This window comes from Ambystoma mexicanum, chromosome 4p (genome assembly GCF_040938575.1).
Source record: "Ambystoma mexicanum isolate Mex_15411 chromosome 4p, UKY_AmexF1_1, whole genome shotgun sequence".
NCBI classification, from domain to species: domain Eukaryota; kingdom Metazoa; phylum Chordata; class Amphibia; order Caudata; family Ambystomatidae; genus Ambystoma; species Ambystoma mexicanum.
Genome location: NC_090927.1, coordinates 95,511,535 through 95,537,447, shown reverse-complemented (window position 1 = coordinate 95,537,447; position 25,913 = coordinate 95,511,535). Strand labels below are relative to the sequence as shown.

Here is a 25,913-nt window from a genome sequence, read left to right as displayed (position 1 = left end):
CTCACGGTGACCTGTCTGTGAGAAAGCGTTTGTCTCAGGTAATGGGGGTAGAGGGTTTGAATTCCTAGGTATCCTGGTGGGATGGGGAAAAGTTGTTATTGGGAAGGGGATACCACATCTCACCCTCCGGTGTCCCACTTCCACTCCCTGAGGACCCCTCATCCAGGTGATCCTCCCGCACTGATCCAGCCCCCAGGAACTGGATCCAAAAGCGAAGGCATTGTCTTGGCCACCTGGTTGACAGATCCCTGGGGACTAGCGGGTGAGACACCTTCCAATGTCTAACCCACGCCCCCCCTACCCCCCACACCCCTTTCCTTATTAGCCCAACTGCTGAGACTAGGAAGACTACCACTAGTAACATGTACTGGCCTTGTCCCACTAAGGTCAGGCACTCGGTCACAATCACTCACACTTGATACTCGTGGACCTTTTTCAAACTATAAAAGGTGGAGCACAGAAAGACATAGGAAGAAAGGGCCAAGAAGGCAGGCAGGCTGGATGACAAAACTGAGGAGCAGCTGAGAGAGAACTGCCGAGAACCAGGCCAGGGAGAACGGGACACTGACCGGCTCTGAGTTGAGGCAGGAGAAAGTGTGGCGAGGGAGCCGTGTCTCCAAGAAGCCAGAAGAGATCATGGAAGGGACCCGAGGGGGCGACTAGCCCCTTTCCTCCATGCACCAGCAAACTGCTTGTTTCCTCCCCTGGGCTGCGAGGATGCCCAGGAGTGTCTGAGGGGCAGGTGGGCAAGACCCTGACCTCGACGAGTTGAAAACTGAAGGACGCTCGACTGCAATCCCAGCCAGTGAATTCAAAGAAGGGAAGAGCCCGGTTTGTGATGCGCGCGATTGTGATGCCTACAGTGTTACACGCAAGGTTACGCGTTGAAGGAAAAAGATTGAATTGAAAGCTTGGAAGTATTTAGCCGGTGAGGAAGCCGATGAGAAAGTAATGGAGCAGTGCCGTGTGAGAAGGCATGTTGTTGAACGCTTCATGAAAGCTAGAACAGTGAATAATGAAAGTGAAATGTGTTGAAAGCCATTGAAGGAAAGGGCACGAGACAAAGGGTGTGCAGAGATCCTGAAAGGCTAATGTGAAAGTTAATAGGATTTTTTTGCGGAACGTGGCCCGTCCTAATTAACTATATGCTTTTTGTGAAATGAGGAACAGAGTGGCTGAGGGTCCATTCTTCGAAACCAAGTGCAAGAGGCACGGATATTCAGATAGGAACCCTATTGTCAGAGTGGTCACACATGGGGGTGATCATATTCTGACAGGTGAACATTGTGAAAGAGAAGTACTAAGGTTGAGCAAAGGAGTTTTCTAAGCTCTAAGAAGTGAAGCTTTAGCTGGAAAGTCTTTCAGCCATGTTTAAGTGTTTGAAGACGGGCAAAGGTAGCCTGTTAAGCTCTGAGAAGCAGAGCTGTTTTAAGCCGGGTGGGGGAAGCCCGAAAGAATCCCTTTGATGTATATTGAACTGACATTGAAATAGGCGAGGAAAGCTTAACCGATTTTGAGATCTTTGAACTGTGCATAGTACCCACCTTGAAGAAACTCATTGAACTGAACTTGGAGAAGGAAGGGTGAGCCACTTTCATTGCCATTCTGACATAATACACTCTTTATTTTCATCCATTTTCCCACACTTGGTTATTGTGAAACGTGAGGGCAAGTATAGGTTTCTGACAGACCTTTTCCTTTGTTTGACTGACTGACTTGGCTCATTGTATTTTACTTGATGGTCGAGACTACTCCTGTTATTAAATTGGGGCCAGTTAGGAATTATCCAACCCCAGTCAAACTTAATAAAGGTGTTGAAACTTGTACCTTTTTGTGTCTGTGTCCTTACTTGTGCTACCATGCCTGCGTTGCATACCTCAACTCATTTTAACTCCATCTTGGCGCTTGATGCGCACTCTTCTTGTTGGCCTTGTCTCAAGAATCCTTACCACCCTCATTTGGAGTCTTTTTAGTGGGTCCAGCCGCCCCCTTTGGGACCGGGAATCGAGGTATCAACGACTTCTTTAGACTTCTTTATAATCCCCAAAGATCCTGCTACTTTCAAATATATTATTTACAACAGAGTCCCTCCCCCTATTTTTGCCACCTTCAATGTTCTACTTGCATCCGTGGCACAGCTCGAGTCCCTCAGCATTGACTCTTCCATCCACGGGGCACCTGCAGGACCGGACTGGATTTTCGTCAATGGGGGACCTGTCAACCGTATCTTCTTACACCTGTTTTGTTGCGTGCCGTTCTCCACAAGAATCTCTGCAGTCTTTAAGCTAATGGCGTGAGAATTCCAGTGTCCTGAGAACTGGATCTGGGGCGGGAAGGATTGGTTAGGAGGAACAGATCTACTTCTAGAATACATATAGGTTGGTTCTTCATTGGCTGTCTATCTGTGAGGCACTCCTTGAACTTCCTATAAGTACATATAATACTGATGCGGACAAAATGGCAGCGGATTGGCCTACGCAACATTGTATAGCAGTTTTCCCCCATAAACCTGATGATTGGTTGGCATTCCCACCCAACCTTGGACTTTCAGCTGGGCCAGCAGCATGTAAGCAAAACGATACCCAGGTGCTTGAGTCTCGTCGGATTACTCACCGCTTTGATCATCTGTAGTTGACCTTGTAGCTCTCTCTTTTCTGGGACATTTGTGGGAGTGTAAGCACACCACTATCTTTGTCCACATCTTAATGAATAGCCCTTGTTTTTTACTTCTGAGTCGCGTGTGAGGAGACTGTAAATTTGTCAATTTTGACCTCTTTATTTACTGCTATTTAATTCAATTATGATGGGTATCATTGCTCCTTTTTAGAGACTTGCTCACTCGATCATGTAGGAGCCTTATCCATTGATAATTGTCCAATACTTGGCTCTTACAAATGTTTTCTTCTCCAGCATTGTGGTCTGGCATGGATTCACATGCTCATGAATATTCCCCGTCAGACTGGGAACCCTCAGTAAAGAAAAAATCGTTTTGTTTCATTTCTGAACTGTCTTTCTCCCAATAACCAATCACTGAGCTCTGGGTCATGCTGCCCCCAGCCAATGACTGCCCTCTGCCTAAGCCCCTTCTCTGGCAGCCATCTTCAGATTTTTACCGCACGTTCAAGTGTTGGGAGTCGTGTTTAGCTCTTGAGCTTTTACTGCGTTTTATCACTTTTTTTAGAGGTTTACTCTATTTTTCGGTCAATCGAGCCTTGTGCTTCATCGATCAACCTGCCGATCAACGGGGACCCATTTTTCGGATTCTTCAGCGCCCCTGAAGGGCAAATTTCATCTATCTTCGTGGAGGCTTCCAGAAGATTCTTCAGGCCTACGCCGCGTGGACCATGTCGGAGGAGAAGGAGGATTAGACTCCCCTGTTCAGGCTATGCTGTGGCTTACAGAATGTTTTTTCGGATGACAGACATTCCCAGTGCCTTTACTGCCTGTACCCAACGCACGTGGAGGGAGGCTGTGCGTTTTGCCAGGAGATAGCGCCCCGCAGGATGAAGGATCGGCATAAGTTGCTCAAAGAATGGTTGCAGGCGTCTGCTTCGGGTGGATCCCAACTGTTAGGGAGAATTCTCAAAAATGTGCTAATTCCCTTCACCTTGGAGACCCCCAGCAACTTTGGTGTATTTTGAGGACTTGATTTTTTTACCTGGAAAGAGTGTGAGCCTTTTTACCCACTCTTTCATGTATTTTGATGTGTGTTCTACTCTTGTGTTCTTTGATTATGGAGTTTAAGACCACTGCATAGGCATCTTTTCATGTGTGTTACACAGCACCCTCAGTACAGTGACACAGGGATGTCTTTTTAGACTTCCCAAAGGTTTAAATACCTTCTCTGGGATAAACTACTGTTTCCCAGAGAATGTAAGGTTAAATTGACTTTACTAGTCTTTAATTCCTAGATCCAGCACACACTATCTTCCTATAGAGTGCTAAAGGGGTGGCCTAGTACCCCCTATGTCTAGAAACTCGTGTAGCAGTCAAATGCTACCCTTTTCTATCGAAATGGCTGGTGGCAGTGGTTTTACAATGAACTACCATGATTTTTCCAGACCGTGAAAAACCGGTAGCTAAAAATCACGAGAGCCATTGTTTTTCAAGATGGCGCCTTAAGCACCTTTGTTTAAACGGGTCCCAGTCTTCTTTTTTTACCATTTCTTTTTGGAAAGGTCCCTCTAGTATTTGTCTCTGTGCGCCAAACTAGGTTTGGTTCCTTTTTGTTTTCATGCCTTTGGCGGGCTTCAGGACTGAAGACTGCCTCTGGCGTCAGTGTCTGGGGTAGGGAGGAAGTGAGGGAGGTGCCCGAAACTCCCTGTGCTTAATCTCTTAGGAGACCCAAATGCACTCTGGCGTGATTGGCTGGCTGACTATCCGGCAAGGACAGTCACCCTGCTGGGTGAGTGGCAGCTAGGCTGGAATGAAAGGGAGAAAACTGTTTAAAAGGCGAGTCTCTTGGACTGGAAAGCAGTTGGGCACTGAAACGAAAGAACCGAGGACGAGCTGGAAGAGGACGGCTGTTGCAACTCCGGGACCGTTAGTTTGCCCAGTGAAGCCCTGCTGCAGGTCCGAATTGCCAAGTTCACCTCGACAGATAAGCCCCTTCAAGGACGACTTCTTACTTTTGAGTTGGTGGGACCAATCAACTCGTAAGCCACCTGGATACCATACTTGGAGCTGGTTAGGATTAACCAGGGGGGAAGGACACCAGCTTGTGTGCTTGACAACAGCTACTCTAACTGAAGTGGCTCAATTTTGTCAGCGTTTTCTGATGATCCTGTGCAGTGCAGGAGGCCCCCGACGTCCTCCCTCTTGTTCTCACGACTGAGGCCCAGGAACAGTGAGATCTGCAGGAACTGACAGGAATCAACATCCTAAGCTGCATCTTTTGCTTCATATTAAGGTACTTTGCCAACCCGATTGAGAGAACGCATCTCTCGCTGTGAGAGTTTGTGGAACTTTCACAACTTGCAGGCCTAATCAGCTTGTGACCCAACATATGATTCTTTTTCGTACAAACTACTTCTGAGTACATTAGCAAAGTCTTTACCGTTTACTTCAAGAACTGCTCTTTCCTATCCAAGACACTAGCCCATTGACTTTGGCCTAAACCTATTGAATTGAATCGAGTCCTCTAGTGAGCTGAAACCATTTGCACTGCCTAAGAACGTATTTGTAATCTATTCTAGTAACTTGTGCATTTACCCTCCTTTTTAAAATGAATGAAATGCTATTTTGCTCCTATTTCAGGGGAGCCTAAATTACTCGGAAACGTATTGGTTTGGTGTTGAAGTTTATTTGTGTATGATATTAAGTTGCCTCCTTCTAGTGAATGTGTTTTCTAAATTATTGTGTAATAAATTGGTGTTTTACCAAGAAACCTTGAGTGTAAGTGTCTACTTGAACCACTGTGATTGTAAGACCTCTATGTAACATCCTTGTACTGCTCACATTCCCTCTTGAGATAAGCCTGGCTGCTCAGCTCGCTACCACAAACTGTGTAGGTCAGACCTATACCAAAGGTTGGTTTTGCTTACACCTGTAGTCCTAATTTTATGTGGTCGTCCCAGAGGGTACTGCATGCAATTCTGTCTAACGCCAACAGCATGCCTCCCCTGTTTCCAAGAAACCAGAGCGGTCTTCTTAGACCTTTTTGAGGCGCTCCTCCCACGAGAGCCCAACAGAAGGCTAAGCACCCCAAGTCCACTGTCATCGGGAGCACCGTTGCGACGGGCTCCTCGGCGGCCAGGGCGAGTACGTCATGGCTGATCCACAGGGCGCAACCTCGAAGGTGAGAATATCCCTTCCAAAGAGGGAGTCCTCTTTTCAACCCATCGAGAAAACGTTGGAGAGGATGCCTATAATTTCCCTGAAGCTGTCCCCTCTGGTTACAGAGCAAGAGGGGGCCAGGAGGTCCTCCAGGGCACAGATATCTCGTCAGAAGAGGAGTTTACCGGCCTCCAGCCCATCCAAGAGGAGGAATCCTTCGGGAACAGGCCCTACCACGGAGGGTTCCGAAAAAAGGTGATGACGAAGGCGACCAAGGAAACTGACGAACAGCAGGGCGTCGAGGATGACCAACCTGCACCGCAGGCACCGGTTCTACCTCCGCCTCAGTCACCACCGCCGCCCGAGCGACCACCTCAAGACTTCTCAAGGGATATTCTCTCGGCCTTGTATAGTCTGGCCTCAGAGATACGGACGAGGATGCCCGTTGTGCCAGCAGCCCCGCCCGTGGCGCTGTTACCAACAGGGGAACAACTGGCTAAAAAGAGGAAGGTACACTCTCCACCTCCGTTGCACCCTAAACCTCCCGCTTCCCTGAGGGATGAGATGGACCCGGACACAGCGAACTGGCAGACTGTGCGTTAGGGGACCTCCTGTCTCCACCTCCCAGATCTTCCCCGCCTGACGAGGTGGGCTTGTTTCACACAATGATCTCCAGAGCTCTTCCAGCTCGTTCCAGAGGAGCTTGTTCCAGAGAAGGAGGGTTTCCTGTATCAACACTGTGAGGCAAAGAGAAAGACCGTCCTCAGTCCCACTCCTGGATGACATTTGGGACGAGGGCTTGGCTCTCATGAAGAACCCTTCCATGGCCGCGGCAAAGAGGGACCGCTATGAGAAGTACAGGGTGCCGGACTCTGCGCCCAAGTGCTTAAGATCTCAGCTGTCTCCAGACTCTGTGGTGTCAGCAGCGGCCAGGAAGAAGGCGTCGGGCGCATCTTCATCAACGGCATCCACCCCTCTGGACAGTGAGGGGAGAAATTAGATGCCACGGGGCGAGTTATCACCTCAGCGGAGACTACCATCAAGGCCGCCAACGCTCTCGCCATTGTGGCGTGCTACGACTCAGCTGCGGTTCAAGAGTGCTCCCATTCTGGACTTCCTCCCTGAGGCAGGCAGAAGCACTCGAGATTCTGCAGGAGTGCAAAGTGGCCTCGACCACACCAAGGTGGCCACTGACATCGCTGGCACGGGGTTCCGCCAAATGGGCAACAGCGTTTGCCTTCGTCGTCGTGGCTGGCACAAGGCCACTACTTTTCACCGTTATGGACCTGCCCTTCGACGTGGACAGTCTGTTTGGAAAGGCTGTGCACCCTGGTGGGAGGCTGCCGGCGAACTTCGTGTGGAAGTCCATCTCCACTGACTGATGGGTGCTGGATGCTCTCACCCACGGACACACCCTGAAATTTCAGCGAAAAGTGTCCTCAGATACCACCGGTGGCCCGGCAGGAAAACCACGTCCCTCAGCTGCTGCTGGAGGTGCGGGCCATGCTGAAGAAAGGTGCGATGGAGGTAGTTCCAAAGAGGCTCCGGAGTGTACTCTAGGTACTTCCTCGTCAAAAAGAAAACCGGAGGCTGGAGACCCATCCGGGACCTCCGTCGGTTACATAAAGTCCCAAAAGTTCCGATGGTGACTCTTCAGCACGTGCTCGGACAGCTCGAAGAGGGAGACTTTCTGTCGTCGCTGGACTTGGAGGATGCTTGCTTCCCCATCCACAATGGACACCGCAGGTTTATATGCTTCGTGGTCCAATGGAAGCATTACCAGTTCAAGGCTCTTCCCTTCAGATTGAAGTCGGAGCCAAGGGTTTTCACCAAATGCCTGACGCCAGTGGCCGCGCAAATGCGACTGCAAGGGATCCACGTCTACCCTTACTTGGACGACTGGCTCATCTGGGCCAGTTTGAGGGACATCGCCATAGACCACTTGGCAAGGACCGTCCTCTTACTGACGGATCTGGGGCTCTTGGTGAACTATGCAAAGTCCTGCTTGACTCCATCGCAGGATGCACTGTTTCTGGGATCCCGACTCAGCACAATGTTGTGCCTGGCGTCTGTCGGAGGAGAGCATAGCGCCCATCTTGGACATGGTGCAACGGCTGTTAGTCCGCACCGTGGTGACCTACAGTGCTATCAAGTCCCTGCTCTGCATGATGTCGTCATGCATCTACCTCGTCCGACTTTGCAGACTACGGATCCGTCCACCACAGGAGTTCCTCTACAACCGTTGGAAACAAGTGTCGAAAGCTTCTAGGACAAGATCCTGCTTGACGAGAGCTTCCGTCAGGGGCAATAAAGTGGGAGGGGGGGGGGGGGTTCACGCACATCTGTTTGGCAGTGTGGATTTCCAGACCCCGCCCCACCGCACCAGGAGATGGTCACGGCGGACGCTTTGCTGGAAGGTTGGGGGGATCACACCGGAAGTCTTCTTGCAAGAGGCCTTTGGCTACAGGAGGAGAAGACGTTGCACATCAATGTGCTGGTGCTGTGAGCAGTGGTTTGGGACCTCAAATCCTTTCTTCCGTCCCTCAAGGGCAAGGTGGTGCAGCTCTTCACGCACACCACCACCACAGTGTTTTACATCAGGAAACGGGGGGGGGGGCTGAGGGAGGGGGCACCAGATCCCTGGCGCAGGATTTATGCCACTGGTCCGTAGCCCAGGGGATCTTCCTCATCCCATTTCATCTGGAAGGAGTGAAAAGCACCGTCGCTGACTCTCTTAGCAGGGAGCTGCTTTCTTGCCACGAATGGGAGCTTCGGCAGGACCAAGTGGATTTCCTGTTCCGCAGATGGGGTAATCCCCAGATCGATCTGTTTGCGACAGCGACGAACACCAAGTGCCGGAGGTCCAACAGCAGGTTTCCCCAGCCGGGGAGCATGGGGGACGCATTCTCATTCCCCTGGGATGGCCTGTTTCTATATGCGTTCTCTCCGTTGCAATTACTTCTTCGGCTCCTCAATCAACTAGACGGTCCTGGTGCAGGATGATCCTCGGTGCACCAGCGTGGCCGAGACAGATATCGTACCTTCTCAGCATGTCAGCATCCCCTCCGGTCAAGCTTCCAGTGGCCGCAGATCTTCTTGCCAGGGAAGGAGGTGCAATTCTGCACCAACACCCAGGATCGCTAATCCTGAAGGCCTGGCTCCTGCAGCGTTGGAGTTCGGTGGATACGATCTCCCAGCAGACTGCAAGGAGGTGCTTGCAAGGCCAGGGAATCGTCTACACTAAAATGCTACAGACAAATGGAAGAGGTTCGCTGTTTGGTGCTGTGCTCAGAAGATCCACCCTCTACGAGTCACGGCTCCGCAGGTACTGCTGTATTTGCTTTTGTTGGCCAAGGCAGGACTGGCCCATGCGCCATCAAAGTTCATCTGGCGGCTATCTCCCGCTACACCAGATCTCCGGGACAGTCATCGTTGTGGTCGCACCGTCTTGTTAAGGAGTTCGAGAAAGGACTGTTCCGTTCGTTCCCGCCGGTGAAGGCGCCGGCCCCGGTGTGGGAACTCATTGTGGTGCTGATTAGGCTCATGGGCACTCCATTCGAACCTATACATTCAGCTCCGATTAAGTATTTGTCGTGGAAGACCGCGTTCCTCGTGGCCATCACCTGTGCACGACGGGTGGGAAAGATTGAGGCTCTGTCCTGTAAGCCACCTTACTTGACTTTTCACGATACGAGGTTGGTGCTGCGGACGCACCCCCTCCTTCATGCCCAAGGTGCCATCGGACTTTCATCTAAACGAGCCCTTGGTGTTACCTGTATTTTTTCCGACGCCTTCGTCGCTGGCCGAGAGGACTTTGCACTTGCTGGATGTGGCTAGAGCGCTGAAGTTTTATGTGGACAGCACGAAGAGGTTCCGGAAGACGTCGCAACTTTTTGTGAACTTTGGCCCCGTGAATCATGGGAAGGCCCTCTCCAAGGCTTTCATTTCCAGGTGGCTCTCCGCCTGCATCATCCATTGTCACAGGTTGGCAAACCGGCCGTTGCCTGGTCGTCTGAGAGCCCATTCGACCAGAGTGATCGCTGCAACTACGGCGTTCCTGTCTGGTGTGCCCCTGCTTGACATCTGCAGGGCTGCTATGTGGAGGTAGATGTACACCTTCACGAAATTCTTCTGCGTTGACAGGGATTCCAGGGGGGAGTCAAGAGTCGGCCAAGCCGTACTGTGCAACCTGTTCGCTTGAAGGCGAGCCTGGTGAGGAGATAAGAGATGCTTATGTTGAGCCTTGCCACCTCCCGTGGTTGTGCATGTGTGTACTGCTATGTATTCTTTATTCATGAGCATGTGAATCCATGCCAGACCCCATAGTGGAGAAGGAACAAGTTACTTACCTGTAACTGTTGTTCTCCAGCATGGGTCTGGCATGGATTCACATGTGAACCCTCACTAGAACCCTGCGGCCCTTCTCTTGGTCCTACTGCCACTTCATGTGCCATAAAATTTGAAGATGGCTGCCAGTGGAGGGGCTTAGGTAGAGGGCAGTCATTGGTTGGGGGCAGTATGACCCAGAGCTCAGTGATTGGTTATTAGGAGAAAGACAGTTGTGAATGAAACTGATTTTTTCTTTACCGAGGATTCCCAGCCTGACTGGGAATATTCATAAGCATGTGAATCCATGCCAGACACATGCTGGAGAACAACAGCTACAGTTCAGTAACTTATTCCTTCTTTAATCCAAAAGCAATGTGTCTGGCAACCATGACTTGTACGTCTGCCTCACTTTGTGCTTTGCAGCTATTCCTTAAATAGGCCAACATGGAATCATCTTAGTTTTGCACAAAGCTAACGTTCTGCAACGTCTCCTGACTCTACAGCCCTGGCCTGTTTCTGAGGTAGCTGGATTGAATCTTTGCAGGAGCCGGCATCCATTTTCCTATCATGGGCGTCCTTGCCACATTTTATTTTCCTCTATAGCAAGCTTCTTTATGTCTCATCTACCTTGCGTTGCTACGTATTTACACTTATTGAACAGCAAGTTACTTTGTCGTCTTTGTATATGATCACTTTATTGTTTCATACATCTTTCTCTTGTCGCTTCAGTTACATCGTCAATCTCAATAAATGTTCATATTGTTTCAGTATGTTCTTGTAGGTCTTCATGAAATCACTCTGCCCTTGTCAAATTTCACTTAAGCACTACATGATGTCCAATGGTGTGTGCTGACATCCTTCCACTCTGTGAGAGGATACATTCAATACAGTTGTCTGAGTGCAGAACGTCTTTCGTACACTTGATGCGGTATCGGCATAACACATGGAGTCCTGTATAATGCTCTTCTCCTGTTCCAAGGTGACGGCGCGGGAGTTATGGATAATGCATCCACCTGCTCCTCTACAGTACTTCCTTGCAAATATTGAACAGCATCTTATTGTACATATTAAATGACATTTTTTTAATATACCTTTAAGTGCTTTCTTGAATAACGGGTATGCTCAGAGTTCTTTCTACCTTCCTACAGCCCTCCTCCCCCTCCTGGACTAAGCCTGGCTGCTCACAGACACTAACTTGTGTAAAACTCCCCAACAGGCACTCAAACACAATATATTCCTCCTGTCACATGTCCCAGCGGAACACTGTCTGGCAGACCTTCTAAGCAGAAACGTATAACTTCTTCAGAGCACGAATGGCAGTTGCATGCAAACATTCTACACAACGTCTTCAAAGACTGGGGACATCCAAGCCTAGATCGTTGCAACACAAGAGAATGCACAATGCCAAGACTTGGCATCCACATATCCCCAGACAGTGTCTTAGGGGAGCGCACTGTGAATGAACTTGGTTCACAGACCTATTGAGAATGCCTCTTGGCCCACCAGTCAAACTACCGTGCCCTTACATGTTATCCCAATATCAGGGGACAACACTGCATGCATGTCCACAAACACTGAACTTAACAGCTTGGCTTCTGAGGTTTGGACATTTGAACTTGCCCCAAAGATGTATGGATATAATAAAGGAGGCACGTAAGCACAATACTAGACACTGCTATTTCAACAAATAGAAATGCTTTTTGTGGTGCAAACCATGCAGCATCGGACCCATTGACATTTCACCTTCACATATAGTACACTATCTGCTTTATCTACTGGATTCAGGTTTCGTTTTTAATTCGCTTTGAGTTCATCTAACCGCACTTTCAGGATAATCACAGAGTAAAATCTCATGGTGCAAGGTTCCAGTGGTTAAAGTATTCATGGAGGGGGTTAAGAGATTATACCTTCAATTTCCAATCCAACTCCTGCTTGCGATCTTAATGTTATGGTATGGACTGGGACCAGACTGTGAACGAGCACGTGAGTGGTGGCTGGCACAAACTACTGTTGGCCGCGAGAACAGCAAATGTCCCTGGGAAAGAGCATTCCATGTATGGCAGTGGCAGACCCGAGAGGCCAGGAAGGAAGACCAAAGACCAATATGCCTGAAGGATGGGCGAGAATCGCGTGGTACGGCAATCGTAGAGTGCTAGCCACTCTTAGTAGCCAAGAGTAAACCGTTCAAAACATAATAGAAAAACATTCACAGCCAGCCCATCCTAGAAACATTGGAAATGTAACCAAAAAGCAGCAAAAGACAAAGTTATAAGGATACAAAGTATCTTTGCTGCATTTTGGGGTGATGTGCGCAGTTGCAACAGTACAGGAAATCCATAGCACGGATAGTCTTATGGACTGATCAGTTTCCTCATAAAAATTAGCAAAAAAACGACCGAAATAAAGCAGAAGGCCTTACCTGCCTTCAAAAATGTAGGTAATGTGTCAAAACAAATCAAAAAGTCTATGGGAGAAAATCAGCAAAAAGAAAATCTTTTTCCACAGCTTTGCTGGATGAAATGTGTTTGCATTCCTTGTTCTCAGTAAGTTCACCTGGATAATGCAGCAAGCCCACTTGCCTAAGTTCCTGCAGATTTGGGTTCATGTGCTCCCTGGAATGATTGTTCACAGTATCTGGAGCCTTTGGCTGTCGCTGCCGGCTTACACCATGGATGGTATGTACCGCCTGGCAATACCTCCACCTAATGTCGCTGGCGCATACCACCCAATTTGTTTTATTGAGCAGCCTAAAATGCTGAGATGCCAAGCAGTTGATATTCTTTGATAGCTACTATTAATGGATTAATAGAAGGTTGATTTGAGCTTTTTGTTTGTCACTGACCCATCATCTAGTGTGAATCAATAGATTGCTAGTTCTAGGGCTTGTTGCTATCATCCACAGAATGTGTGGAGATTGCCATACAACTCAATGCTGAAGGGTGCCAGTAATGTTAAGTAGCTTTGTAGTGGTGAAGTATCTGCCGCCCATTTGTTCATGGGGGGGGGGGTGCTGTGCTGAGAACAGTTGTTCTGTGTGTCCGCACGCTGTGCTTAAAATACCTTATCTTCTGATCTCATCTTTACAGCATCATGTACAAAACCAAGCTGCCTTTCATCGTTGCCATGAACAAGGTAAGACTTGGTTATTCTATCATGCGTTTGACCACATAGTGGGATCTCAATCTTACTATCTGGAGATTATTTTACAGTGAGATGAATGCAGTGAGTCCCTTTCAGATGCTTTTGAGTTTTGAGAGGCCACTAGGAAAGGTGGCAGCCCAGGGAATGGCACCTTTCAATCTGTGCATAGCCTCTTTATTTTTATTTTGCTGCACTTGAAGTAAACGGCTTCCTACATAGTAGTGCGTACGAATATCTTTGTCATGCACCTAGATTTCCTCTTTAAAGATTACTTGTGATTGGCCTATTATCTCTGTAAAACTTCAAATTGGAGCATTTTATTTTAAAATAAAATTGTAGCCAACATTTGATACTCTGCACTTTAGTGGTGGGTAGATTTTCCTTTTTGAGTTAAATTCTTCCCATTTTGTGAGTGGGACCCTTTTTCTACACTTGCACTCTCTTTTACTCTGACCATGGGAATCCCTTTTACCTCTTTCTGGTACTTTTTAATGGAGTTATGCTTTCCTCCAACTTTTCTGGCATCTACCTCTTCCTATTGCAGCACACACTTGTTTTGCAGTGTTGCTAGAGGCCCCTAGATGTTCCATTTTTATTTTACCAGTAATAACGCAATGTTGCCAGGGCAGGGGGGGACACTCTTTTGACCCACGTGTATTTTATTTTAAGATCTGCACACCCCACCGTAAGTGGAGTGCTGAGGGGGAAACATTGGCTCCCTCTTATAGCCTCTCCAGTAACTTTGTGGTTGCTGTGACAAGATCTGACAGGCTGGTAGCAGTGTACCTTTTTACACAACGTTTTGTGCACATTTGTCGCAGACTGTCTTTGCAGTTGCCGTAAGGGACACAAGGGTCACCATTTGCCTAAAATGGTGGCTGTACTTTTTTAAGCCCTGTTCTCGATAGCTTGTCCTTTTCTTGAGCCACCTTCTACCTAGCTGGGTGGGGGATGAGTCTTTTTGTCTTTTCGGGGCTTCCCTTGGGAAGCCTGTGAAGACTCGAGTGCCTGAGAGAACAGGAAGTGGGGGAGGTGACTGAAACACCCCTGTTCTTTTTCCTGCAACGTGCCTACCTGGAATCAGTTTGCAATAGGAGGCGGGCTGTCCCTACTGGACAGCCACCCCCCAAGTTTGAATGATTATTGCTGGACCCAGCCTGTGTTGGTCCTGGAGCTGAAACTACGAGAACTAAGTTTCTAATGAAGAACAACGTTCGCAGTCACCAGTGACCTCCAGAGTCACCTGAGTAACCGCTGCTGTTCCGACCTAAAGTTCTTTGCAACAGGGAAGGCCCGAAGAGGACTGCCTCCCTTGGACTGGTGGGCCTAACCAGTCCCAAGACGAGCTGCATTTTGCACCCTTGCTGGAAGAGCTGCAACCTCCATAGCACGCAATTCGCCAATGCGTGGGGTTCAGTGACATTTTGCGGTGCAATGTTTTCTGAAGTGTGATTTCGTCTGAAACCTTATGGGTGTCCTTCTGAAACTCCAGAGGCTTGATCCTGCTACTGAAAAGTCCTTAAGTCGAGACAAGGAGTAAGAATTGGCACAAAGTCTTCAGCAGAACTGTGCCTCGCCCGAGCCTTGAAAAAGGCCCCAACGACCCAGTGCTGAAAAGATCCTTTGCTGGGCATCCGACCACACAAGACCAAACACCAGATCCGCTCCAAGTTCTTCATTCCCGTTTCGAAGACTGAGAAAACCGAACTGGGGTCTGCTGTCATCTAACCGTGGGGACTCTCCTGCTGCATTCCTTTTTGCTTAAAGGTACTGTCCTGCTCCTAGTTACTTACCTGGAGCATTGTTTTGTTGATCTTCTGCTTCTGGGGTCTGCAGAGAGCTGCATCTCGTACCCCTCCAGGGCATACCTTGAGCTACATTGAGGTGAACAACCCATTGTGCTGTACCTTGCATTGGGACACTTGTACTTGGGGCAATTTGGCTAGGGAAACTTAATGTCCTTGCCCTCTGAAACCTGACTGATGCCTGTTAGGGACAATTCTCATTTCTGTGCTAATTCCCTTCAACCTTAGAGCTCTTTTGCTGGACTTTAGGACTTTTAATTTTTACCCCGGAGTATGTGAACCCTTTTTCTCACTCTCTCATGTGTTTTGACCTGAATTGGAATATGGGTTTCCTTTGTTTTTGGAGTTATGGTGACACACAGCACCTTCAGTGCAGTGTCGCAGAGAAATCCTTTAGATTTCTCATAAGGTTTAAATACCTTTTTCATTTGTGAACTACTGTTCCCAAGAATAGTAAAGTGAAATTGACTTTACTTACCTTTTCTCTATGTAGGTCCAGCACACGCCATTTTATGTGGAGTGCTGGGGGGTGGGAGGGTGTTGCTTAGTAGCCCCTTTTCCTACCTACTCATGTAGAAAATGTTATGTTACCTTCACCACTTTAAATGGCTTCTGGCAGTGGTTTAATTTTCTTACCATTGTGCTTTTCTACCGCAGGCTGAATCCTCAGCTGCAGCATAGCACCCATGAGTGACCATTTTGTTAAAATGGCCCCGGTCTTATTCTTTTTTTGCCATTTTCCAGTTGTGGAGTTTTTCTTGGGTTTTACTCTGCACGCCAAGCCAGGTGTGAGCCCTTTGTTTGTTTTGCCTTTAGCAGGCTTCAGTACTGAAAACCACCTCTGGCTCCAGTCTGGAAGGGCAGGAAGTGTGGGAGGTTCCTGAAACTCCCCTGTCCTGTCTTTAGGAATGCTTGAATGCACCCAGTCCTGATTGGCTGGCTGTCCTTTCTGGATAGCCACCCTACTGTTAGCCTAGGCTGTGCATGAAGGGGTGAAACCTGTTTAAAAGGCATGGCTTTTGAGACTGAAGACAGTCGACCACTGGGAAGAACAACCCAACAAAGAAACCGTGAACGAAGCTTGCTGCATCCTCCTGAACCTTTGAATTGCCCAATGAAGCCCTGCTGCTGTGCTGAAACTCCTTTTTCTGATGGACAAGAGAAGCTCCGAAAGGGACTACTTCTTCCCTTGGGTTAGTCGGACCAACTAACCCTGAAACGAACTCCACTGGACCATCTTCCACGACTGGCTGTGCTTCTTTGCTGCTGCAGGAACTGAGTGCCAGGGGTCGAGAAATCTGTAGTCTAGTGCAACTTCTGGGATCTGGCCAAAAGCTCCTGGAGTCTCCCCAGGACCCTCCAGAAGCAGGGGGACCAGAGCTAGAGTCCCTCACCATAGTGCAGGACTCGAGGAAGCCCAACCAGTGTCCAAGATCCGCAGTGGTGCTGTTTTACCGAGCGCTGAAACCGCAGTGTGCTGCTGATCTGAAAAGAGCCCTTAGCTGCCTCCGAATTGCCTCTGCAGGAGTCCTTCAGACGTCCTCCCTCTTGTCCCCACGACTGAGACCCCGGAACCCAGGATCTGAATCGCTGCAACCAAACAGTAGCCAGCTTGATCACTCTTCTTCGGTTCCATGTAATAATGTCCCCGCAAAAATGTCTCCCGACAAAAAAGTCGCTGTTTTTTGCAGAGCCGTTATTACATCGAACATGCAGGGGAAACCCCCCACAACCCCTGAATTTTACAAGGGCAGCAGGGGACATCCCTGCAACCCGTCCCCATACATAATGTCACAATATGTCGCCAATGGCTTTTCCCCGTGACATGTATTGGGGACATTACCTGATACCTCTCCTTCTAACCAAAGCTACTGTTCCAACTTGGGGTACTTGTCTCAGTGTCTTTAGCTTTGCTCTTTTCAGTTGAGACTTGCAGTAGCTACTTTGCTAGAGTAGATTTCAGCTCTACCCTTCACAAGTGTAACAGCTTGTGACCCTACAGTGATCTTTCTTCAACAAACACTCTAACTTTGTGCAAGACTTTGCGATCTAAGAAGTGCCTCAGCTCCATAGACTGTGCTCCAATTTCCTTTGGCTGTCCTGGCTCCCTGCAGACTCTTCTAGTCCATTTGACTTGGATATTTACTGTCCCTCATAAGGTGGTAACTTGGTTTTTAAGTATTATTGCTGGGAAAGGTTTTTATCTTGACTTCATTGGAAGATTTAAAGTGCTCACATGCTATGAGAACCTGGCTAACCTTTTTCCTTCCCTTAACCTTTCCTTTCTACAAACCTCTGAATCCACAAAGTGTACTTTTGATATATAAATGCCACTACTGTCCTAGTTAGGAAGTGTGTAAGAAGCATCTTTAAAGAGTATCATCTAGCTTTGTGTTGATTCTTGAAAAACATTTTAAAGTATATTTGAATGTTACATATATTGCCCTTTTTAAAGAATGCTTATTTAAAAACTACTGTTAAATTATTTATAACAACCTTGAGTACAAGTGTTACTTGGATACTTGTATTGGTGGGTTTCATTTCTACAGCTCTACAGCTTACTTTTGCCCCTCTTGAGATAAGCCTGGCTGCTCAGTCACACTACCAACTTGTGTAGTGCAGGCGTATACCAAAAAGTGGGTTATCCAATACCAAGAGGACAGAGGGTTGTGTAATCTCCCACAGGGTTACTACATCAATTCTTGCCTAACAATGCAAACCTGAAGAGTTCTGCTCTTTTGATCCCTGAACTCTGCGTTCTTGCCTTGTGTTCCTCAGCCCTTGGCCACTGGTTCCCCAGTGTCCCCTCTGACTTTGTGAAACTAGCCTCAGATGGGAGTTATAAAAAGTTATCAAAGTTTCTGTAAGTTTGCATATATATATTTCATGCGGTTTGATTGTGATTTGTTACCATTATTGCTATTCTGAAGGAGCCAGTTATGACTATTGCAACTGTTCTTCTAATATATTATTGTGTGATAGTATGTACCTTACTTAAATGTTACAAGCCTTGGTGTACTTAAATACACCTATTTTTTTTTATATAACTCCTAGTGTGGAAGAGTTTCCTTGAACTAAGTGTATGCTTGGAGTTCTGTGTGCCTCATTACAGCCCTCCTCCCCCATTGACTAAGCCTGGCTGCTCATCCCTAGCTAACAAACCTTTGGATAGTTCAGGCTAAACTTAAGGGATGCAACGCTGTTCATCCAAGAAGGCTTTCTAATGTTTTGTCACAGACTTCGGTAAAACTCTCTAACAAGTGTATATACTGATTAGGAAATTTGGAAATGTGAAGACTTTTATTTGAAGGATTTGGGGTCAGGAAGGGTAGGGCAGTTACGATGGAGGCTTTGTCGAAGTTCTATAATGGTACTGCCACTGTAAGTAGGGAAACGGTTAGAGCCAACATAATGGCTTGGGTGCTTTGAGCGTGTCTCGATTGTTTGTGCCTGTGGGGTCCACAAACCTTTTCTGATGGACAGATCCTGGTGCCTGATGTGTGTATATATAAATGTGTAAGGTTCTATTAATGCTGCTTATCCAGTAAGGGCTGTGATAGCCCCATTTGAGCAAATGGGGGGGGGGGGAAAGCTCTGTGAGGAACTCTGCAGACCAGGCAGTGCCACCCACCCTCTATGCAATTTCTGACCCCAGAGACCGTTCCTTCAGAACCTCTAACCAACCTCCCCTTCGCCCTCCCTTCTCAGCCAGCACACTCGACCCATAAACCATTGCCACATGAGTGATTTACATGCCAGGATTACAGCATTAGCATAAATTGCTATAGAGATCTGAGATAATATCAATGTAAGGGAATGTGACCACAAAGGTACTGTGGCAAATCTGGACTATTTTTCCCTTCTGCCCAAAGGGGAGCCACCCCCTTTAAGTATAGGGAGGTGAGCGCGCTAAGAAAGACCCTCCGTAGGGGTCTGGGTAAGTGGGAACTCACTGAGGGAGACTCCCCCTCCGTGGGACAAGGACTTCCATCCGAGAAGGTACTCCCGGTCCATAAACATTATCTGCATACATGGGACTGTCATTAATTCTGTTTTGCATACTTCTGTGTTGATACCACCAAGCAAGGATATTTCCTCAATCTTTGGTTTCAGTTATTGCTGGATCTCGCCTGAAATCCACAGTCAAAGAAGAAAGACGCACTCCTCTTCGATGACGTATGTAAAACCAAGAGGAACTTTGAATCGAAGAGAGACTCCTGCTCCGAGGTGGGCCTCTGACACGAAGATGTCTTGCAGGGGCCGAGCCACGCTAGAACGCAGAGCTAGCAGTGGCATGGAGAGTGAGTGAATCGTAACCAGGTGGTAGAAGGGTGGCATTCTGACCGACTGGGAAGCCCATGTCTAGAAAGACAGATGAGCAACAGTATCTTCTAGTGGCACGACCACCAGGAAACTATGGTGGGCCTGATAAGATACCGAGACCAGACTGCAGAAGGGAGCCCGGAGCCTCGAGCTTCGCACAAGAAATTAATTTGCTGCTGAGACGAGCAACAGCAGGGAAGCTAACACTCCCGGGGAGAGAACACAATTGAGGGGTACGAACATTGATAATCAAGGCTGGGCAAGGTGACGAGGTTACGGAAGCCTGATAAACCTGAGCAGAGAGAAAACCAGCCTATCAGAAGGCCAGGGGGCTTTGGAGAGGCCTGAGAGACTTTAACATAAGGGAAACAAATGCTCCTGAAGAAGTAATACTGTTGAGAGAGGTGGACAGCCAAAAGGGTTATGGTAGCACAGAAAACCCGAACAGGCAGACTGTACTGAGGCCCTTCGAAAATGGTCCTGACAGAGGGCCAGAGTATTTTGAGAAGTCCAAGAAACCTGAAATAGAATGTACAGAATTGGGAGGAGAACGGATCTGGAGGGTTCGAATATTTACAAGCAAGACGAGGACTATGCCAAGCACCAAGGGGGATATGGTGTAGTTCTGGTAAAGAAACCTTGTTTTTCCTGAGTGATGAATAGTTGGCACGCACAACCGGCAGAGGGGTTGAGAACTGTTTTGAGTAAAATAAGAACGTTAAACACAAAACCAAGTCTAAAGCGGTGGAATTATGTCATGTTATGTTACTTACCATTTCTATAGCGCTCTATATATCATTGGTATGACCTCAAAGCACTGGTAGGTTGAACGCCCTCGCAAACCGTCGTTCTGGTCGGTTGAGAGAGGTAGTCGTACAGTGTGTGGGTGCACCAGGTATGTGTGCAGCTGATGTAATTGCCTGATGGTAGCTGCATCCTAGTGTTAGGTGTGGTGCTGAAGATATCAGTGAGTGGAGCCTGGTGGGTGAACACCCAGACTGAGCTCTGGCTGCGTTAGGCCTGAAGTACGCACATGTGAGCAACAAGGCCGGAATGTGCTCAGCTAGTTGCGTTTTATTAGGGTGATGAGGTGTTCATGGGGTCATATTCGTATGTGAACAGCTAGGCCGAATTAGTCAGGGCTATAGCTGTGTTCTAGTTGTATGATGGTGTATAGTAGAGAGTAAGCATAGTGATGTGATAAGATGGGTATCTTTAAAGCGCCCAAGACCAGGCACGTGAACAGGATTGCAGGGAACGCAGCTACACACGGACACATAGAGACGGGGGAACAGGAAAGCAGGGTACACAGTGATACAGGGTGACATGTTAACGTTTACATTCGCATTTCTATCTAGATGTGATAATGTTCGCAACTCCACCCAAGTGTGGGGCATGCTAACATTTACAGTTCTATCTAGAACCGACTCAAGCCAATGTTTGCAATTTCATCCAAGTGTGGCGCATGCTACCATTTGCAATTCTATCTAAGGAAAAGCTTTTCTTCCTGGAGAGAGAGAGAATTGTAAAGAACTAAGACTTGACCTAAAGAACCTGCAGAGAGGTTTTGAAAAACTGTTTTTGAAATGGCACGCACCGGAGCAAGTACCGAGAAAGTACTGCTTGGCCGCGTTGCTTTGGACCAGACAATTCTTCCTTGCTGATTCGTTTGCTTTCATTCTTAATTTGTGCACTACCTTGCCCATAAAGTGAATAGTAACTTTAACTGATCATAATATCAGCTATGTTAACAAAAGGAGAAATAATTTACCCTCTTTTATTTATTTTCAGGCTCTTCTGCCTAAACCCTGTGAATGGGGCTATAATGTACAGGAAGCACGCGCACCGGAGCAAGTACCGAGAAAGTACTGCTTTGCCGCGGTTTCGAGCGATGCTTTCCGGTGCCTGTCCGCTGCTATCACTGAACGTGTGGGTGGAGTATAAAGTCAAACGCTCAAATGAAGCGAAGCATTGCCTCTTTGAAATCAGGCATGCCGTTGCGGACGGCTATTCAAAAGAACACTACTGCTGGTGTCTGTTTTGCTCTCCAAAAGTGCACGGACACTTCATCACCAGTACATTTGTAGAGCAAGAAAATAATTTGAACGCAGGTAGGCGAAGCAATAACTCTCAACCAAATATGCAGTTAGTGAAATAATTAGCACTTATATGGCTATTTATTCATAGCTTGGAAGCAACAAGTGATAAAACAGAAATAAATCAGAGAATTCAAAAGAAAATACATCACTGTGGACGTAACTGAATCCCTCATCTCGCCAGAAGCGGCTGGAAGACCCCGGTAACAGCCAGGCAGAGAGCACAACAGCCCACAGGAAGGTCGGAACAAGGCGTCCCCCTCCGACTAAGGTCTTTTGTGGTTTCCCCCTGACTTCCCGATAGCTCCGCATATATGTGCCCTCCTCAAAAGGGGTGGTAATTTCTCGAACCTTATTGGCGTTTGCGCATTGCTGAGTGACTGTTGATTGTCGGCCGGTCAACCGACCGTAACCCCAAGGAGCAAAGCTTCCCTCTTCTTCTAAAACTCCATGGAAAACAATTCCATAACTTATAGCAAGACATAACAAAACCAGCTTTCCCAACAGAATGTCATTGACTGGCTGCATACCAGGTTTAGAAAGCATGTCTTTCAGCAAAGCAAGTACAGCTTTTCACTGAGGCGTGGAATAAATATCCATTATGGCTCTGAGTGCCCCCAGAATGCACTGCGCACCAGCACCATGTTTTAGCTCAAGCATAACCGTATCTCATTTTCCTCTCCGGAGCGCCCACTAAAACGGGTCCGCTCCTCCTCCACCCCTTTGCTAACAAATGCCCAAACTAAGGCTGCAATACAGAAAAAGGAAATAAGAAATACAGATATTCGTTCCTTTTGTCAGGAAACTAACATTAACGGCACAATCCAAATGGACAAATAATCTACATCACCTGCAGTGCAGACTGCTGGAGTACAACTGCCAGACGACGACACGGCTAATCCACTAGACTTAAAAGGCAAACAGAACACTGCAGAGCTTGCCGAGAATTCTGTTAAGGTAAACCCGAAACTACCTGTTAATGACTCTGTTTCTGTCATATTCGCTAAAGAAAATGTATCGCTTACCGACAGTGCACTACTTGGTAGTGTTTTAACCGGTGCTGGTGTTGAAATTGTAAATACTTCTGGATTGAGTCCTTTTGCTGATCCGGTCGTTATTGATTTAGACCCTGATGCCTCATGTTTTTCATCTCATATTTTACCAGAGAATTTGTCTAAGTCACCGGACATGTTCTCGAATTCTAGTGTTTCCCAATCAGTTAAGGAATTATCCTTTGCTGTGCCAACTCCTTGGAGGATGAAGCCTCCTCTTCCATCCCCTAAGCCTCTTTCCATCCCCCATTGAGGATGAACAAATAAATTCATCAACTGGTCTAATTGAAATAGCTCTTACTTCAATGAACTTTGCCATCCAATCTTTGGCAAGTCTGTTTGAGACACTAAATGCAAAGCTATACAATTAGAGAAAATATTGACCTGGCAACAATCATGCTCAATAAGCATCAGACCCCCGGAAGGAATAGCAATTTCCACAGAAGCAAAAATATTAAACTACTCATCCAACTATACAAGAAGACATAATGAAAAATAGCAAAACTAAAACAAATGTTCTAACAGTACCTTTCATACCAATCCCAATTATTGATCTTCAGTGTGAAAATGTTCAATCCATCTCACAAGTCCCTAAAGAAATCACCATGGTGGACTATCCCTGCCAAAATAAAACTAAATTATGCTTTGTTTTCAGGGCCTAGTGACCAGCCTTTAGGTCCGAACGTTAAATTCAATAAAAAGAGCAGTTCAGGAAAAAAAGACTCAGAATTTCAAAAATGTTAAAGGAATTTCTTCTTCTCAATCGAAGCAATTCATCAAAAATTTGTCACAACCAAAATATGCTGCTGCTACAGCTTCTAAAGCAATTACAAAAAAAATATGTTGCAAGCCTCCTTAAAGAGGCAACCTTTTCCACCAAATAATGTGGATATGGTTCAATCATATTGACCATTGGATGAATTGGTGGCTGCCGTAACGGCTACACCTGTTAAGATACCTTCATTCATTGAACCAATAAGAATAAGCAATGATACTGACACATTAGCATCCCGTCATAGTGAAATAAGACCAGCAGTGGATGCTTATATGGCTGCCCTTCCAACACAAAAAGCTCTTAGATTTTGTCCAAATGATAAAGATATTTTGAATCCGAACATCAATGGAAATGATCAAGGATCCCGAAGGGTTCAAACAAATCAAGAACCCACGCCCATTTTACAAAATTCCACTTCAATCGGGAAATATTCTACCCAAGCTCCAAGCAAAGAAGTGGTTGAGCTAAATCCCAAAGCTTCTATAGGCCATCCTTTAACAGAACTTTTATCTAAAACATCTCATTAAAACAACTATCTCAAATCTTAGAAGAAAAAGGCTCTCTTAATGAACAGGCCAAACCGGCTCCGGGTACAGTGTTGAAAAGTTCTAAACCTATGAATCAATCAACTAAAAGGCCAGCAATTCACTCACTCACCCTGATGTGTCGCCCTTTGCCATGTACCCAGTACAATCTAAACCGATCTTCGGTACTATCTATTTTTAGTGACATTCCAGCTCTTCTTGACATTGGTACAATTGACATTGAATCGGTTGAGTGGTGGAATTACCGAAAAGAACATCTGTCATCCTATGGTTGAACTCTAGAGTGGTACTTAACACCATTTGGGCTGTCAGATCCCAACTCTTCGAACTGGGTTTTGTTATAGTAACAGGTCCTACAAACTCAGAGTGGAGTATCTGTGCAGTCCTCTCAAGTGACTTCTCTGCTGAATGATGCTGGGAAAGATCAAATGGCATTTAATGCTCATTGCAGTTGTGGTTCAATACCAATTCAGAATTGGCTAGTATTTGAAAATTCAGCCTCCGTGTCTCTAGTTAGCTGGAACTCGAGAGTTTTCAAGCATTTAATTAACAAGGAATCCACATTGGTAACATATGACATCATTTTGTTATAAGAAACCTGGCTTATATCACCCTTCTGGAAGAACTATGTTTTTGGTTGCAGCCAAAAAGGCTAAATATGGTAGACCAACCTCTGGACTCCTTATTGCTATCAAACAGTTTACATCTAAATCCTGAAAAGTGGTTTTCTCCCAATCCATTCCTTCGGATGATCAAATTGCAGAAGAAACAAACTGTATATGCATTAATCAATGTATACTGGAAACCGGATGGGTTGAGTGACGACAGTCTTCTGGAATCCATGACTGAAGCACTGGATTTAGTAGCTCAAGAAACCAATTTTTGTCATACAATATTAGCAGGAGACCTCAATTTACATTGCCTTGATTCAGATATATTTCTTGAACAAACGAGATTACAAAAATGGAATAAATGTATTAAATCCAGAAATCTTTTCATGCTTAACGGATCCCTGTCGTCTGACATCCCACCTAAAGCAACCTGGCATAGAGGGGCCTGCACAGGCATTATTGACTTCATATATGTAGATGTGGCTTTGTTTTTACAAATATAGTCTTTCCAAGTCTTACATTCCGATCTAAGTGATCACAACATGTTAAATCTATCTTGGGTACCCAAAAGTCTGTGCGTGACGGCTCCACGCGAATTACATCTAGGAAACCTAACTGTAAATTCTGCGCGAAACAGACTAATTTGGTCGGAGCCAACACTGAAAGCTTTTAGGAAACATTATGCTTTAGAGGTCCTGCAAGCCAGAAATGATCAACACAAGTCTAGTGTGGTGTATCCAGAGCTAATGCAGTTATTTCAATCCAACTCGGTACAGAAAAAGACCAAACAAACACCCAATTTGCATGTTTACAATCATGAAGTCAAAAAAATGAAAACTAATGTGAGACATGAAAAGCATGAAGCTCTAAAGTTACCGTCTGATAGCAGAGTTAAGGCCCTCATACAAATTAAAACAAAATATAAGAACTGGATTAAAGGTATGAAGTCTAGACTGTATCAGGAAGGTGGCCGCAATATGCTGAGGAAACTGTCTAATTAAAACTCTTCACAAATCTGTAGTTTAATAAATCAAGCCACAGCTGGAAATCAGGTGGCAGTATATCAAATCCAGTAAAAAGAACAAGATTGGATTGAATATTACTAAAACCTATACAGTCTACGAGAGCCTGCTGCAACACATGAACTTCACATAGGGCAAACTCCCTTTACTCTAAATTATGATCGTGATGATATACTCTACTATATACATAAAATTAGTCACTCTAGAGCTCCGGGTCCGGACGGCTTGTCTAATTCAATTATGAAACAGTTTCCAGAAATTTGGGCTGACATTCTAATGACCATGTTTGAGAACATACTAGTCTCCCAAAAAATTCCAAAATCCTGGAAATGCTCGATCACTATTCCTATTTACAAAAAGGGTGATTGAGCAAATCCGGCCAGTTATCGACCGATATCATTAGACGCCCCAGGAAAAATATTTGGTCGTATCATTTTAA

At 46.5% G+C, this 25,913-nt stretch overlaps 1 protein-coding gene across 1 annotated transcript in view; it reads left to right on the top strand.

The window, feature by feature from the left end:
- GPN1 (GPN-loop GTPase 1) overlaps nt 1-25,913 on the top strand; it is a 320,660-nt gene that overhangs the window by 123,749 nt on the left and 170,998 nt on the right. The window contains exon 8 of the mRNA XM_069605436.1: nt 13,191-13,236. Coding sequence (XP_069461537.1) covers nt 13,191-13,236 — 46 coding nt within the window. The remainder of the gene's footprint in view (nt 1-13,190; nt 13,237-25,913) is intronic.